The sequence below is a fragment of the Notothenia coriiceps genome, unplaced genomic scaffold (assembly GCF_000735185.1).
Source record: "Notothenia coriiceps isolate Sejong01 unplaced genomic scaffold, NC01 NC01_scaffold00017402, whole genome shotgun sequence".
NCBI lineage: Eukaryota > Metazoa > Chordata > Actinopteri > Perciformes > Nototheniidae > Notothenia > Notothenia coriiceps.
This window is the reverse complement of record NW_011350103.1, coordinates 237,211-251,739: the sequence shown is the minus strand read 5'-3', so window position 1 is coordinate 251,739 and position 14,529 is coordinate 237,211. Positions and strand designations below refer to the sequence as shown.

Below are 14,529 nucleotides of genomic sequence, written 5' to 3'. Positions count from 1 at the left end.
TGAAATTGATTCAATATAAACTACAGTGCCGATGTTCATTTTATTGAAGGCACATGTCAGCCAGCCAGTGTGGGAGCTCATTGAAGTGTTTTTAATAAAAAAAGGTCAGCCCGCTTGCACACAGAGTGAGGTTTTATCGCATATAAGCCACGGCTGTGTGTGTGTGTGTTTTTGTGTAAGCATATCTCGTGCAAACGCAGAACGATCGGATATCCGTCGCTCTCTTCTGAATGTCACAAGGTGGCAGCAGGCTAATTGGCGCTGACTGAAGAGCACGGCCTACTCCAAAACCCAATCACTGCCGGGATGAGCCTCGAGCCTCTGGGCTTCCCACCTGCTTGGGCCCGAACACCCCTCAACACACACACACACAAATGAATCACCCACATGTACACGCAGTCAAACACATGCTGTCTGGCTGTGTGTGTTTGAACACACGTCGCCTCTATGACCCTGCTGAAAATGTCACCAAAAACAGACAATCCCACCATCATCCAGGCAGCCCCCTCCAGTGTAAATAACAGTGTGTGGTTAACCAGTATCCTTCAAATGTCACATGGGAAACATCTTCTCTCTACCCCCTTTTCCGGGTCAGCTGACACACATCCTTGGACTGCTTTAAACTCAGGAGGATATCTTTTTTTAATTGCACATTTAAACATCCATGATTACTGGAGGATTCTGCTGTACACGCTTTATGTCCCGATTTGTGTGGAGTAAAACCTTGACACAAGGACATAGTACATTTACTTAAGTACTCCCATTCCAGGTACTTGCACTTTCCCTGCCTACATGCAGCACTTTCACGTGCAGAGTAGTATATTTTCCGCATTTTACTTCAGAAAGGATCCAATTTATGACTGTGCAACACAAATGTTTATTGCCTAATTATTGTGAATCATTTATTAAAACAACAGCAACTCATCAATGAATTTTGAATCGTACATCCAAATCCAATTTATTTTTATAATGTAAAACTAGTTGAGCTCAGCAATTTTCTTGCATTTGACCCAGTAATAAAGGAACAATGAAAATGGTGAATAAATCAGTTAATGTATAACCACATCTGAATAAATTAATGATCTCTATGTTTATCCCCGCAAACAGTTGGCAAGGCAATTTTATATGTACAGTAAAACATGTTTTTATTACCCAGTGTAATGTGTAGACCCAGTGTGGTGTACATTAAAACACGCAGAGCAACGAGTAACATTTACAGAAGCATATATTTAGAAAGAAAATACATCCATAAAATAAAAAAAACACATTATTGAACCAAATCTTTGCAAGGCAAGCTTCTTTGTTTAACAAATTTAAACCAGGCAATTCAAAGTGCTATACTGTACATAAAACATAAAGGCATAAAGAAGAGAACACAAGGTGATATAAAAAGACGCTTTAATAAGATACATGTCATATTTTCTTTTTAAAATGGGTGTTTACGTACATGTTAAGACTTTTCAGTTTCTTCTGTGATTGTTTTTTTATTGCTCGATTTTAATGTGATTTTTTACTATATTTAATTAATTAATTGTTTTACTACCTCTGTAACGCGACTTTGAGCATCTGTAAAAGCACCTACAAAATAAAACATATTATTATTAAGACAGATTAAACAGTAGAGTTAAAAAAGGACCATGCAAGAAAGTACATTAATGTAAAGAGAAAATATGTTTTATGCCAGATATAAGCTAAATTCCATGTACACACACTGAAAGCAATTATACAGACAGATCAAATACAGCCTACACACAGTGCGTTACAAGATATACTCCTACAGTTAACCTAAAATAAAAATGAAAATACAATGCAGGTGTTGCAAACAAATGTTTTGAGCCCTGATTAAGAAAGAGTTCTAAAACATCAGTCCGTCATAGAGCTCTGAAAGCCGCTGTGCTTCTTGTGAGTCATTGTTTAGACCTCTGGCCTATAGGCTGCTCTCAGTCACAGCTCGACGAATGATGAATCCTAATGCTCCATCGATTTGCTCGTGGTGGAAAGTCTCTCCAAGTTTAATGAGAGCCTTGATGCAGAGCAAACCCCCATTCACGCTGACACACGTAAACAAATGAGTTTGGTCTACGAGATGCACCATGCTTCATTTACGGCATGCCATATCAAAATGTGCTAAATGAATGTTTAATTTGACATATAGACACACACACACACACACACACACACACACACACACACACACACACACACACACACACACAAAATCAACCACCACATGTCATTCGAGGCCTGGTAGATGTTTTGGCTTTGATGATGGCTTTTCAGTTTGGGTGGTTCTTTATGTGAAAGTGATCTGGCTGTCATGTGTTAAATATATTCAGATATTGTGTGCACACATTGACAAGAAAAAACAGTAACACATATTCTCAAATTTCCACCAGCTTAGACACGCACGCACCTATATGTTCATTGTTTTGAGTCAGGTAACAGGCTTCTAAGTGTTTACAGTGATTGATCGCAGTATGAGTGTCTGGTATTTAGACAATGACTGTGCTCTTAGTATGCAGATGTTCACTCTTGTTGCTTCCTAATGGGATTCTTTCCACTCAGTCATCTTAATTGCCCCCCGCTCCAACCCAAATTGGCGTTGATGTTTTGCATATTTGTTTTGGGTCTTTTTCCAAGGCTTTTATTTCTGAGTGATTGTCTAATTTGGTAAGTTTAAAAGATACTTAAAATAATTTGCCTTTAAAAAGTATATCTGTAGTTCAAGTTAATTGCTCATAAAATAAACTATGCTACATTCAAAATAAACTAATTTGATCTGTTTTTTTTCTCATTGTTATTTTCTTTTATACCCATATTAAAAAGATAAGTGTCTCGAAGGATTTTCTACATTAAAGTAGCAAACACGCCACACCTTTACGGCAATTTTCTTCTGAATAAAAGGGAGTGGAGAGGTTTTAGAGAATTATCCATTATTGTACTGCTTTTCCAAGATCCAGACAATGTGCTCACAGCCCTAAACACTCCTTCAACATAATAGGAAAGTCTGCACTGTGAACAAAATAAGCAATTTGAAGCCTTTTGGCCCATGCAACTTCAAAAGAATAATCAACTCATTTAAAATTTATGTATTGATGTGTTGCAACTCTTATAAAACCCTTAATTTCTGAAATGAACTTCAAAGAGTTGAATTGCAGTATGCAGTATCACCGTGGAACATTTTGTGAAATAAATTAATTGACTTGTTTTCCTGGAATTGGATACCGGTCTTATCTGTACAATACAATGAAGTTACCACCAGCAGCCATTTGTGTTAGCTCATTATAATGAGTAGCTTATAAGCAGCTTAAAATCTTACTAATGTGTCCTTAATGTGACACATTCAGGAAGTCACTGTGTCTGGCCATAAAATACTATACACCTGTGAACAAAGCAGGCGAGCTGTATCCCTCTGCTTCCAGCTTTGATGCTAAACTAAATGTATTTCATATACATCTTCTAAAATTTGTAACTCTTCTTTTAAAGTACAATAAAAGCCACTATGTGTATAATATGTTTACATACAGAATGTATGGAATTCCATTCACTATTTAATTTAAACAAAAAAAGGCCCTTAACCCTTAGGAGTCCACCGTCACGCCGGCGTGATCAGATCATGTGACCTGTTCAAGCCGGCACCGAATAAAAACGCCTATGGATACACCTGCTATTTGTTCATAAAATGTGTATATGGCTCATGCTACCTCAATCAAACTTTTACTTTATCATAGTGACATCCCAGGTATATATTTCCAGCTTTCAAAATGTTTTGTTGTGCATGTTTGTGTACACATAATACCATTTTCAAAATCAGTTTTTACGTTTTTTGTGCAGTTTTGGGTCCAAAATGTTCATATAGTATGTCAAAATGTAAGAAATAACATCAATTTATATAGGTTATAGATACCAAAACATTGACATGCTAAACATTTCTTAATGGGGTTTAGTAAGACAAATCAAAAGTATGCGAAAGCGGCCAAATTAGCCCACTTCACGAATGTTCACAAGCATTGATTTATTTTCCTAAAAACAAATTCTCAAGATTTGAAAACCACATTAAAATCCAAATCATAAAAACTCACCCGACCACCAACTATAACTCAATATTTGATCCAATGCCACTCCCCTTAATCTGATCCTTTAACATTCTCTGACACCTTTCTCCACCCACGAGGAACCAATGCTAACAGTGGAGATTATTTGCTGAGTGGGACACTGTTTGGCCAGCAGGGACGGCCCTTTGTCTCTTTGCACTTCCCTCTGCCTGCTACACATCTGGCCAAGAGGGAACTGCCTACTGAAGAATATCTGACACTGTTTTGAAAACCGTCGTCCCTCTGCCGATTATTGAAAAGCGAGTTAGAGAGATGGTTGGGGAAAAGAGGGATAGAAGAGAAAAAGACGGAGAGATAAAGGGGAAGAGGGACTGCTGGTGGCATGGCACAGACTCGGGTGTCTTTGTGGGACATCCAGAGGCAAAGCCAGCGTTATCTCCCTCCTCCCAGACCTTGGTGTACTGCAGTATCAAAAACAGATAGTGAGGAGGCTCTTTTAGAAACGACATGTTAGGCAAGCAGAGAGGGCTAAGCTGATATTCCCTATTTACATAGTTGATGAGGAATAATGGGTATGTTAAAAATGTTAATGAAAAGTTATGACCTCCAAGAATGTAACAACGCTTGGCTTGCAAATCATTTAAAAACTAGAAGATGGATGAATATTTTCATATCATGGACAGGCAATGTTGGCTTAGATAAGAGTCAATAAAGATGGTGTAACTTCTCTAACTACACTAAAAATGTGTTTCAATGTTCCTTCGAAAAAAAAAAAAGTTTGTTTAATACTCACGCTAACATAACTATGAGTACATCACTTGCTATTGCAATTTGAACTCTTGGGGATTCAAGCAATAACTCATTTGTTGGTAATTAAAAAGTCACAGCTCCCGTATTGTGTTTTCAGGGCAGCAGCATCATCTAAAGTCCTTCCTTATGATTAGTTATCCTTTTGTTTATCTGTTTATGAATTGTATTTAAAGAACTACTTTACCAGAGAATATTTCCTTCTTTGCTGACCTTGAGTTTTGTGCTTCAGTGATGCTAAATTGCACTCGAGAGTCTGTCAGTACACTGTGGTATGACTGTTTGTTTACAGATCACACTTCTGACCATACTCTACCAAAACCAATCAGTGCTCATGCTACAGTATGTTTGGTCAGATGTGCAACAGTTTTCTGCAGAATTGGAAGTGAAACATTGCTTTTCTGCCTCTTGTCAGGTCCTCTTTAAAAAAAACTAATGGTGCTTGCAATTTAATAGCTTTGTGGAGACTATGGAGATTGAAAAGTCAATTATCTTTTTCCCCACTCGTTTGGCCTGCGAAGGTACTCGGCTTGTTGGAAATAAAGTTCATTATAAAGTAACTCCACACTAGATTTTGGAAAGAGTTGCAGAGGTGTCTGGCAGAGGGTCAGCAAGAACACCATTAGTTTGCAGTGCAAGCTAGATAACAAGAACGGCTCTTACTATTCTAAAACTGATATTTGTTCTTTATTTTGTTTAATCCCTTTTTAGAGTAATCAAGTTAAATCATTATGTTGTGGTGTTTGGTTTATAGTTATATTAATTATTGATTTTAAATGAGTTTTCTTTCTTCCATAGCAAACCAGTGAGTCCATATAACTCAAAGCCCTCCAATCACTGACGTTGCTATAGCTGCTGTGGTTGTTGTCCGACATTAGGAACCAAAGACCCCCCTCTTTCTGCATAACAAGGACGTCTTTTGTCCTATTAATACAAAGTTACCCGCCCTCCTCAGATATGACTGTGATTGATTCCGTCGTTATGCAGGAATGCGCAAAGGTGAAAAAAAAGAGAAGAAAGCCATTCTCGAGCCATCTATCGCGATGTGGCAAAACATTGACCCCGAGCACTCTATTCAACGATAAAAGCCGCCGCTGACACTTGGCAAGCTTCCTTCGCTTACCAAGTGTCACGTGTGACCATGTGACAGGCCAATCAAGAAAATGGAGTGCGTTAATGGAGATGGAGATGGTGGCTCTCCCCTGTGCGTTCAGTTGCCCCTCATCATCTCACCTCCTAACATATTGTTTTAGCAAACGTAACTGCTGTCACCAGGGGCGAGACGGATGATGTCTCACAGTTAAAAGGCTCTAAATCAAAGCCGCAGCATGGACGGCCAATCACAAAGCGGGAAAGCTTTCACCTTAGACCTACGCTCAAGGTTATTATTGTGATTGCGGACGGACATAATTAGTTCCACATTCTGTCTCTTCAGATACAGTTAATACTTTTCTCCTCTGCCATCTAAATCTCTTTTTTTTTACTATCTCAATTGTCCACCCTCTTACAGTCGACACTTTTCAACACTTTTACTTCACACTGGGCTCTTTTTCAATCATTCTCTGTTTAATCCACTACTTTGCCTGCCCTTTTCTCTCCACCTCCTCCTGTCCTCCTTCTGTACCTCTCTCACCTCACTATCTCTGTCAGTCTACGCCGCTCTCTCATTTCCCCTTTTCTATCAAGCTCAATAGTAAAGCTAGTCGTGACTCCATCTTTGTCATCAGTTTTTATCCTTACCTGCTATTTGCCCTTCCATCTACTGCCAAGTTCTCCCTGCCTTTCAACTTCTCTGTTTCTCCGTCCCCCTCTACCAAGGCCAGTCACAGGGTTTAATTGGCCTCCATTCATTTACTGAAGGATATATGCACTTTCATAGGTGGTCTGTGATTGTCTGTCTATGCTTTTTATATCCATAAAGCTTTTCAGTAGCCGGAGACAGCAAGTATTGATGCAACTGTGAAAGGAAGAAGACTAAGGAAATAGGAATGCTTGAGATGTAGACAGGTGCTGAGCTCTGAGTGTGCGGATTGCTGGGCGGTGCCATGCCCAAGGACATGCAAGCCAAAATGAATGCCAATGCAAATCTATTGAAATTCAATTTCAAGTGCTCTTTGTAAAAGCACCTGACACGGAACATATTCAGGGGTGAATGTCCTTTTGCACCCTTATAGACACTGAATACAGGGGATGAATAATAAATTAGTCACCTCAAGGACTATGGAGCTTGTCTCTCAAGAAGAAACCTACATTTGACCTGTTCTTTCAACAGGAACAGGACCGGGAGCATATTGCACTGCCGGGTTTGTTCGGATCAACTCGTATTTGCATCGAATTGCATTTGGTTGCATCACATTATCAAGATTATTTTGTTTACCCTGGCAGTGTTGTGCATCTTCTGTCTGATGGTTTGGCATGCAGTTTAGAACCCAGGAATAGCTGTTGCTAAGGCAACAGCTAATAAGGATCCAAATATGGAATCATGAGAGTGAGAAGGAAATACAAAGGACAATCTAATGAATTATTTTCTTAAAGCTACACTAACCGAGTTTAATTACTAGGTTGCCGAAAGCTTTCTTAACAATGTCAAAGAAACAAAGCACCAAGTTGTTTTGCCAACATGTTAGCAAACAATTGCCAGCTAACATATCCAGCAGAGACGGAGCAACAGCAACATCAGTATTAGCCTGTTGCAGACATTTGAATCACCACCCATAGATTTGCTTAGTCATTTAAAGGGGCCCTTTTCTGCTTTTTGGGGTTTCCCTTTCCTGTAGTGTGTTGTGAAGGTTTTTGTGCATGTAAATGGTCTGCAAAGGCTGAAATCCCAAAGTTTCTCTCCCACACACTCCCCCGCCCTGCCTGAAACACTTCCATTGGACTCCTTTGTTTACTTCCGTGAAATAATGACATCACTACGTAAGACTTGCGCTTTTATTGACTAGCACTGAAACACATTGCAAGTGAGAGGCTAAGGGGCGGGACATCTAAAATAGATTAACCACTCACATTAGAGCTAACCAATCAGAGAAGACTGGGCTCTGGTTTCAGACAGAGGGTGGAAAGAGGTTCTGTAGCACAGGCAGTATGAGAAAAATAAAGAACTTTTGAACATTAAAGCATGTCAACATATCACAGTAGAGGCACAATTATAACATCGGAAAATGAGCATAATAGGACACTTTTAAATAGTTCTGCTATTGTGACTGTTTCCAACGGTTAGAGAAAGGATTGACTAATCAAAGCAGTATGAGAAAGAAAATCATTTGGACTTCATCTTTGTACAAAGCTGTCAGAGGCTCAAGTATTTCACCTGGTGCTTTCTGAGCACAGTATCAGGCTGGATGAATGTAATGAAAGAAAATAGTAATTCAGTCTAGTTATCAGACTACTTGAGCGTGAGTATTTCTGACAACCTGACTCTTATTATGCAGATACTGTTCGTCTAGAAACTGCCCCCTTAGATTTTATAAATGGTGATTGAGACTTAATGTTATAATTCCAGGTTTTTCATTTATTTGCCTGGTTAGACCTCCCTTACATACACCTTTTATCATAATTTATATACATTCACTTTGGTTACCTCAACTACGCCCTGGTTTACTTTAATTGAGCTAGCATAATTGAAAACACTTGAGTTTGTTTCCTACCCGTTCAGATTTCTAAACCTAAACATCTTCCCAAATTATATAATTCTTACTCTAAAGCAGGGGTGTCAAACTCAATTTCATCGCGGGCCACATTCGCATAAAGGTTGTACTCAAAGGGCCGGTTGTAACTATATAAATATATTATATATTTATAAAATAATGTAAATGTATATTACATTATTGCCTCTGAATTGGATTATTATCGGATAGGATAATAACTTAGTAATTACCTACGTCGGAAGCAGAAGTCCAGGGCAAATAATTGCAAGTCTCTTCAGTGGCATGTCACAAAACGAGATGCATTGTGGGACATGTAGTTTATGGGCAACCTGCTTCTATAAAGTGGCATGTAACCCTATAATAAACGTATTATATTCTTTGCAAGCTCTTGCGGGGCCACATAAAATGAAGTTGCGGGCCAGATTTGGCCCCCGGGCCTTGAGTTTGAGACCCCTGCTCTAAAGTCAACTCAAACACACAGATAAATGACCAGAAGTCTGGAAAAAAGCAGCCAAGCTCTGCTTTACTTTAAATGGATTGAAAATCGAGTGGTGGAACCGTAAGTGCTTCAGCGCCCCCCTTTCATGGACCCTCTGCTTTTCGACCTCTGTCTGCCTCTGATGAAGACAAATGGCACTTTTCCCAATGGCTGCATAGAAGCTTTTAGAACTCTTCTGATGTAAGAACCAACTATTTGAGAAACTACAAAAGATAGTCTCCAGGATTGGAGGGACACTCAAACTAAGCCACAGTATCATACTGGAGATGTCACTATGACAGTGCTGTAAAGATACCTTCTCTTTATTGGAATTGAATAAATAGCATAAGTGTACGTAGACAATGCCCTCAAGTAGCCACATCATGTTTTAGAGTCAAATGATAAGTTCACAATACAGATTTACAACATGCAAGGCGCAGACAAATGACATCATAGTGCTGATAGGGGACTTGTTGAGAAAATTAGCAAGAGAAAGCCAGATCTTAATCCCAAGAAGTCATCAATGACTACATGTCAGTGTCGTCTTATCTCTCATTACAAATTAATGAAAGCCATAGTCAATTAAAGCCTGCTTCAACATCTTTAATGAATTCTGGAAGCTACTAAACATCATCCCCAGCTTTGTAGAACCAGACAAGACAACAAGCTCCGTCAGCTCATTTATTTCCATAATCAGAATACAAGCTGGTGAAACCCCGACAAACAACACACATGATAAATACGTTTGTGACTTCTGCACCTCCTTTGCGTCTTATTTGCCAAAGATAACTGTACTGTTGCAACCTGTTCAACAAATGATGCCATAAAGTTAAATAAAACCACTGGGTAAAAATGTCGTAGGTTACGTGATGAAAAAATCAACTAGTTCCAGATGATGAAGCTGTTGAACGTCACTCAGGTTAGAAGGTTAAAAAAAAGGCTTAGGGTTAGCAAGGGCCTGGAACTTAAGGTCATTGAACACTGATTAAAAGTATTGTTTGATTTGCACCACTGTAGGCAGTCTCAAATCTACCAAAACATTTTTTATGTGAAGGTCTATAACAATGTACTTACCTTCAAATGTGGAAATCATCTTAAAACGATTATAAAAGCGCATTTACAGTTGTCTTAAGACTTGTTAGTAATGTGAAAGCATTCCACATCTAACCAAGCTTTGTTCTCCCCCTCTCTGCTTCTCTCTACCTTCTCTGCAGATATTGACGAGTGCGCTGAGGGGAAGCACTACTGCAGGGAAAACACCATGTGCGTAAACACCCCGGGCTCCTTCATGTGCATTTGCCATACGGGCTACATCAGGATCGATGACTATTCCTGCACAGGTGAGTTCCTCTTCTGCTGACCTTTTGACATGCTGGAATCAAGCGGAGCAGGCACTGTTTTTATTCTAGCTTAGTGTGTTTCTTCTTCCACAGCAACCATTTTGTGAAGTCGGTTGGTAATAGACTTGAACTACTACAAATAAGGAATGTAATTACCTGCCTTAATAGCGACTCCGGTACCTTGTGAGTAGGGAGGCACGCACTGCAGCTGGAAATAACAGAAGCAGTTTTGATCAATGTCTTTATATTTCTCTGTGGAGACATTTTGTCAAGGTGAGAGCATTGCAACCATCATAGCAGCTGTACAAACTTTACAAATGCGTAGTCTAGATCAAATTGAAAGTGGGGTTTGGTCCAAGCAAGCGGGGGCCAAAGCACCCAGCAATTTAAGCCGCTTGTCTGATTTGTCTCAGACAATGTGTGTAGTTGAGATCAAAACAAAGGCTGTGGTAGACCATTACTTTTGTCCTACTGTAGCAGGGGCGCTGTTAGTCAGAGGAGAGAAAGAGGGGAAGCCCCCCCCAAACATTAAGTACATGGTCTCATATGGGGCTGTAGTGATGGAAAGATAGTCTGTATTTTTTTCTCATATTGTTGTGTTTGTTTAAGGGTGGAGACGAGGAGAGATATGCTTTTAAAGCATTTGTAAACCTACATTTGGGTATTGCCATCTAGAGATGATTTAATTAGCATCATCAGTCATACACTGGAGGATTATATTTGATTTCATTATGATAAATTCTGCAGCCAAGAGACTCTCTACTTGCTCTACTTCCCGGTAGAGCAAGAGGCAGCCAGACATTTAGAATGTAAACATAGTGAGTTATCAGTGTCATTGTGCAGTGTGAGGCCGAATAAGGAAGCTGTGTAAAAGAAAATCATGCTTCGACAGAGAGACATAGTTATCTTAGAACACCTGTAAACCTTAGCCATGTGCTACTGCTACTCTCCCTCTTGTCCTAATCCAGACGGCAGCTGGTTAGACACACTTGTCTTTGAGTTAGTCACCCTGCAATTAGGCACAGTCTTTTCATTTGATATGCATAGGGATGAATATCTCATTTTGATTTGCTGCTATTGATCTTTCTCTGATTACTAGCACTACTTTAAAACACACGCACTCACACAGACACACACACACACACACACACACACACACACACACACACACACACACACACACACACACACACACACACAAATCAATACCAGCCTTAATACTTTATGATTTAGCATTAGCTAGCAGCAGTACAGAGAAGATTGTACACAGAAAAAGTGTAAAATCAATTCCTGAATCAATTTCCTTTGTGTAGTGTACCTATCTCACTGCTTTGTTGTGTCCAAAAAACACAATTTCACATGTTTATTCTATAAAAAGATGTATTAATCCATAAATTGTATTGCTACAAGATAGTTGTTTGTAATTTGACACATTTTCAAGTCTGGCCTTTTTTAAAGTGAGTCCCTTTCTTTGTGTGAATACTTTTATACTTTGAAAACTTCACTTCAGGACCCTTTGGAAATGGAAAAGTTTCTGTGGACTTTCTGCCGAGTTTGTGTGAGTCTTCATCCGGTGTGTGAATGTGCTGTGTGCATGCCATAAGGAGAAAGAAAGTCGATGAGAAACAGAGAGACAGTGAGTGGAGGCGGCAGACCCATTTGTTCCTGATCAAAGTTGAAACCGAAGTGAATTTCAAAAGGAAGCAAAATCAATCTTAAAAGACTGCGCTAATGATTCACATTCACTTTGTTCTCTGTCTGTGTTGTGGGTAATCATGGTAGTAGCCCTGCTCGTCACGATAGCTTCTTCCACTATTGTCTTATATACTAGGTTATATAAGACACAACTGTTCTGCGTATTAAATACAGAACCGATAAAGCATCATACTGATTGATCGGTTACACATCACCTACACAACATTGAAACGTTAAGAGCTGTTGGGGAAAAACAAAGTAACAATGAGATAATCCCAAATGGGAAACACATTTAGTTTTTTTTAATATTGTTGTAAAATTATTATCATTTTGGATACTGAATGCCTTTCATAGAGAGTCATAGTTAAGAGATGAAAGGAAACAAAGGAGAGAGAGTTGAAACTAAGTTTACTGCGATCGGACCATGAATATTGTAATTCCTCCCTAACCCCTAAACCCCAATAACAGCTCAGCCAAAAATTATACAATCCTCCAACGTGTTCCAGGTTCTGTATTGAGCGAATATAAAGCTTTAGGGAATAAAATAAAATTATACTGAATTTTGAGTACATGGACAGGTCCCTTTGAAAACTGACTTTAAAGAACCAAGAAATCCTTAACTCTGAGGATCACTTTATTCACCTTATCGGATCGAAATCATAGAGAAAGTCTTCATGGATTTCTGAATTTGTACTCTTCGGACCTTTGTTGGCTAAAATACAAATTGACTGTCTATCCCTTCATGCATTCACCCAGACAGAGTGCTGGATTTCTTAGATCTTTCACAGTCAACGTTTTTGCCTTTTTTAACCAGTATCAGATTGGAAAGTGTGGAGAAAGAAAAAAAAGAAACATTTTCTGAGGACTATTATAAAGTCACCTATAAAGGCTCTCTTCAAAGTAAAGGCTTTGTTATCTTGGCAAATGCAGGAAACTCCTATTTCTTTTTTGCTTTTACCACCTGACATCCTTTGGGACATTATCTCATTAGCTGCGCTTGTAATTAAACTCTGTTTGAGTTTCAGTTCAGTCTCTGTTGGATCTTTGAATCACGTATAAATTGAAGTTTTGTTCTCCTCTGTTTGTCTTGACTTGATTTCTATAACTTCCTGTAGCCTACAGTCTCCTGCATTTGGGTCTACCCTGCTCCCCTTCCAGTGACAGGACCTCACATAGAGTAAAATACATAAAGAAATCTGCGGCAGTAATCCTTCTATAATGCAATGTCTCTGTCCTTCATGTATAGCAGGGGTGTCAAACTCAAATACACAGTGGGCCAAAATTAAAAACTGGGTACTAGTCGAGGGCCGGACTGGTTCAATGTTTATTGCAAAACGTATTGAAATGAACTTATTGCACATTTTAAACCTGGAACTAACAAAGCTTAAATGATTGCCTATAAAAACAACATTAAATATTAAATAATCAGTTGCATTTAATTCTTAGGGCTCTATCCTGCAGGGGCTTTTCCAGTAGTCATTTCTATATTTACATTTTTCCACGAGGGCCAGACAGACAGGCTTCTCTAAAAGAAACATTATGCCCTCATAAGAGAAACAGACAAACGATTCCTCTGGTTGTCCGGTGGAGAGAAAAAGGTGCAGAAGGGGAAATCGACCATTAAATCTCAGGTGGCGTGCTCTGAGCTTAGCTCGGAGGATACTGGGCAGTCTCTCATCGTTGGGAAGTCATCAATGTTTGCTCAGGCGTCGTGAGCGAATGAGGAGGACCGCTCAGGGACTGAGTGTGAGTGGTGCGATGCGAGACGTTTATACCGTCGGGCCAGATGTAATAGGAATTAGAATATGTATCCTGCAGGCCGAAACTTAAATCCACCACGGGCGCCGGAGTGTGGCCCCGCGTCCTTGATTTGACACATGTGGGCTTAGAGTATGAGATAATAAATGTACGTTGTTATTATGTACACTATTTTCTATGTATCTATATATATAATATCTTAGTCTGATTATTTATATATTAGCTGAGATTTGTATATATATTATATATCATCTTATCATAGGATCTATTGTTTTCCTACTCTTTGTATCTATCTAAGTGTAAAGCCCTTATCTCTTATATCTATTGACCATTTTACTCAGTTTGCTTTATCTATCTCTGTATATGAAGATGTATGACTTATATATTACGTTTCTATATATTTTATCCTATATATATAACTGTAATATTTGTACCCTTGATTCAACTATATTATCTCTCTATCAGAAATACCAACCCACTGTTTTGTTTGTCATGATCTTATATTATCTCTATATCTATACTCTCTTCTTTCTCTTTATTAGTTATCATATTTAATGTGGAAATGTGTATGATATATTCTTTTCATTTTTGGTACAAGTGTTCTGAGTTGAGCGGTCAGCTTTGGGTACCACAAAGATCTGATCAGGACGAGTCTGTCATCCCGTTTGGAGAGTCGCCAAAGACCCATCTCACCAATCACAGAGCTCGGCAGTTCTCGGGGGCGTCCCCCTTGCTGGTAGGAGGCA

At 39.1% G+C, this 14,529-nt stretch overlaps 1 protein-coding gene across 1 annotated transcript in view; it reads left to right on the top strand.

Annotated features, from left to right (window-relative positions):
* nell2a (neural EGFL like 2a) overlaps positions 1–14,529 on the top strand; it is an 81,267-nt gene that overhangs the window by 30,338 nt on the left and 36,400 nt on the right. The window contains exon 13 of the mRNA XM_010776862.1: positions 10,205–10,330. Within this exon, the coding sequence (XP_010775164.1) occupies positions 10,205–10,330 (126 nt within the window). The remainder of the gene's footprint in view (positions 1–10,204; positions 10,331–14,529) is intronic.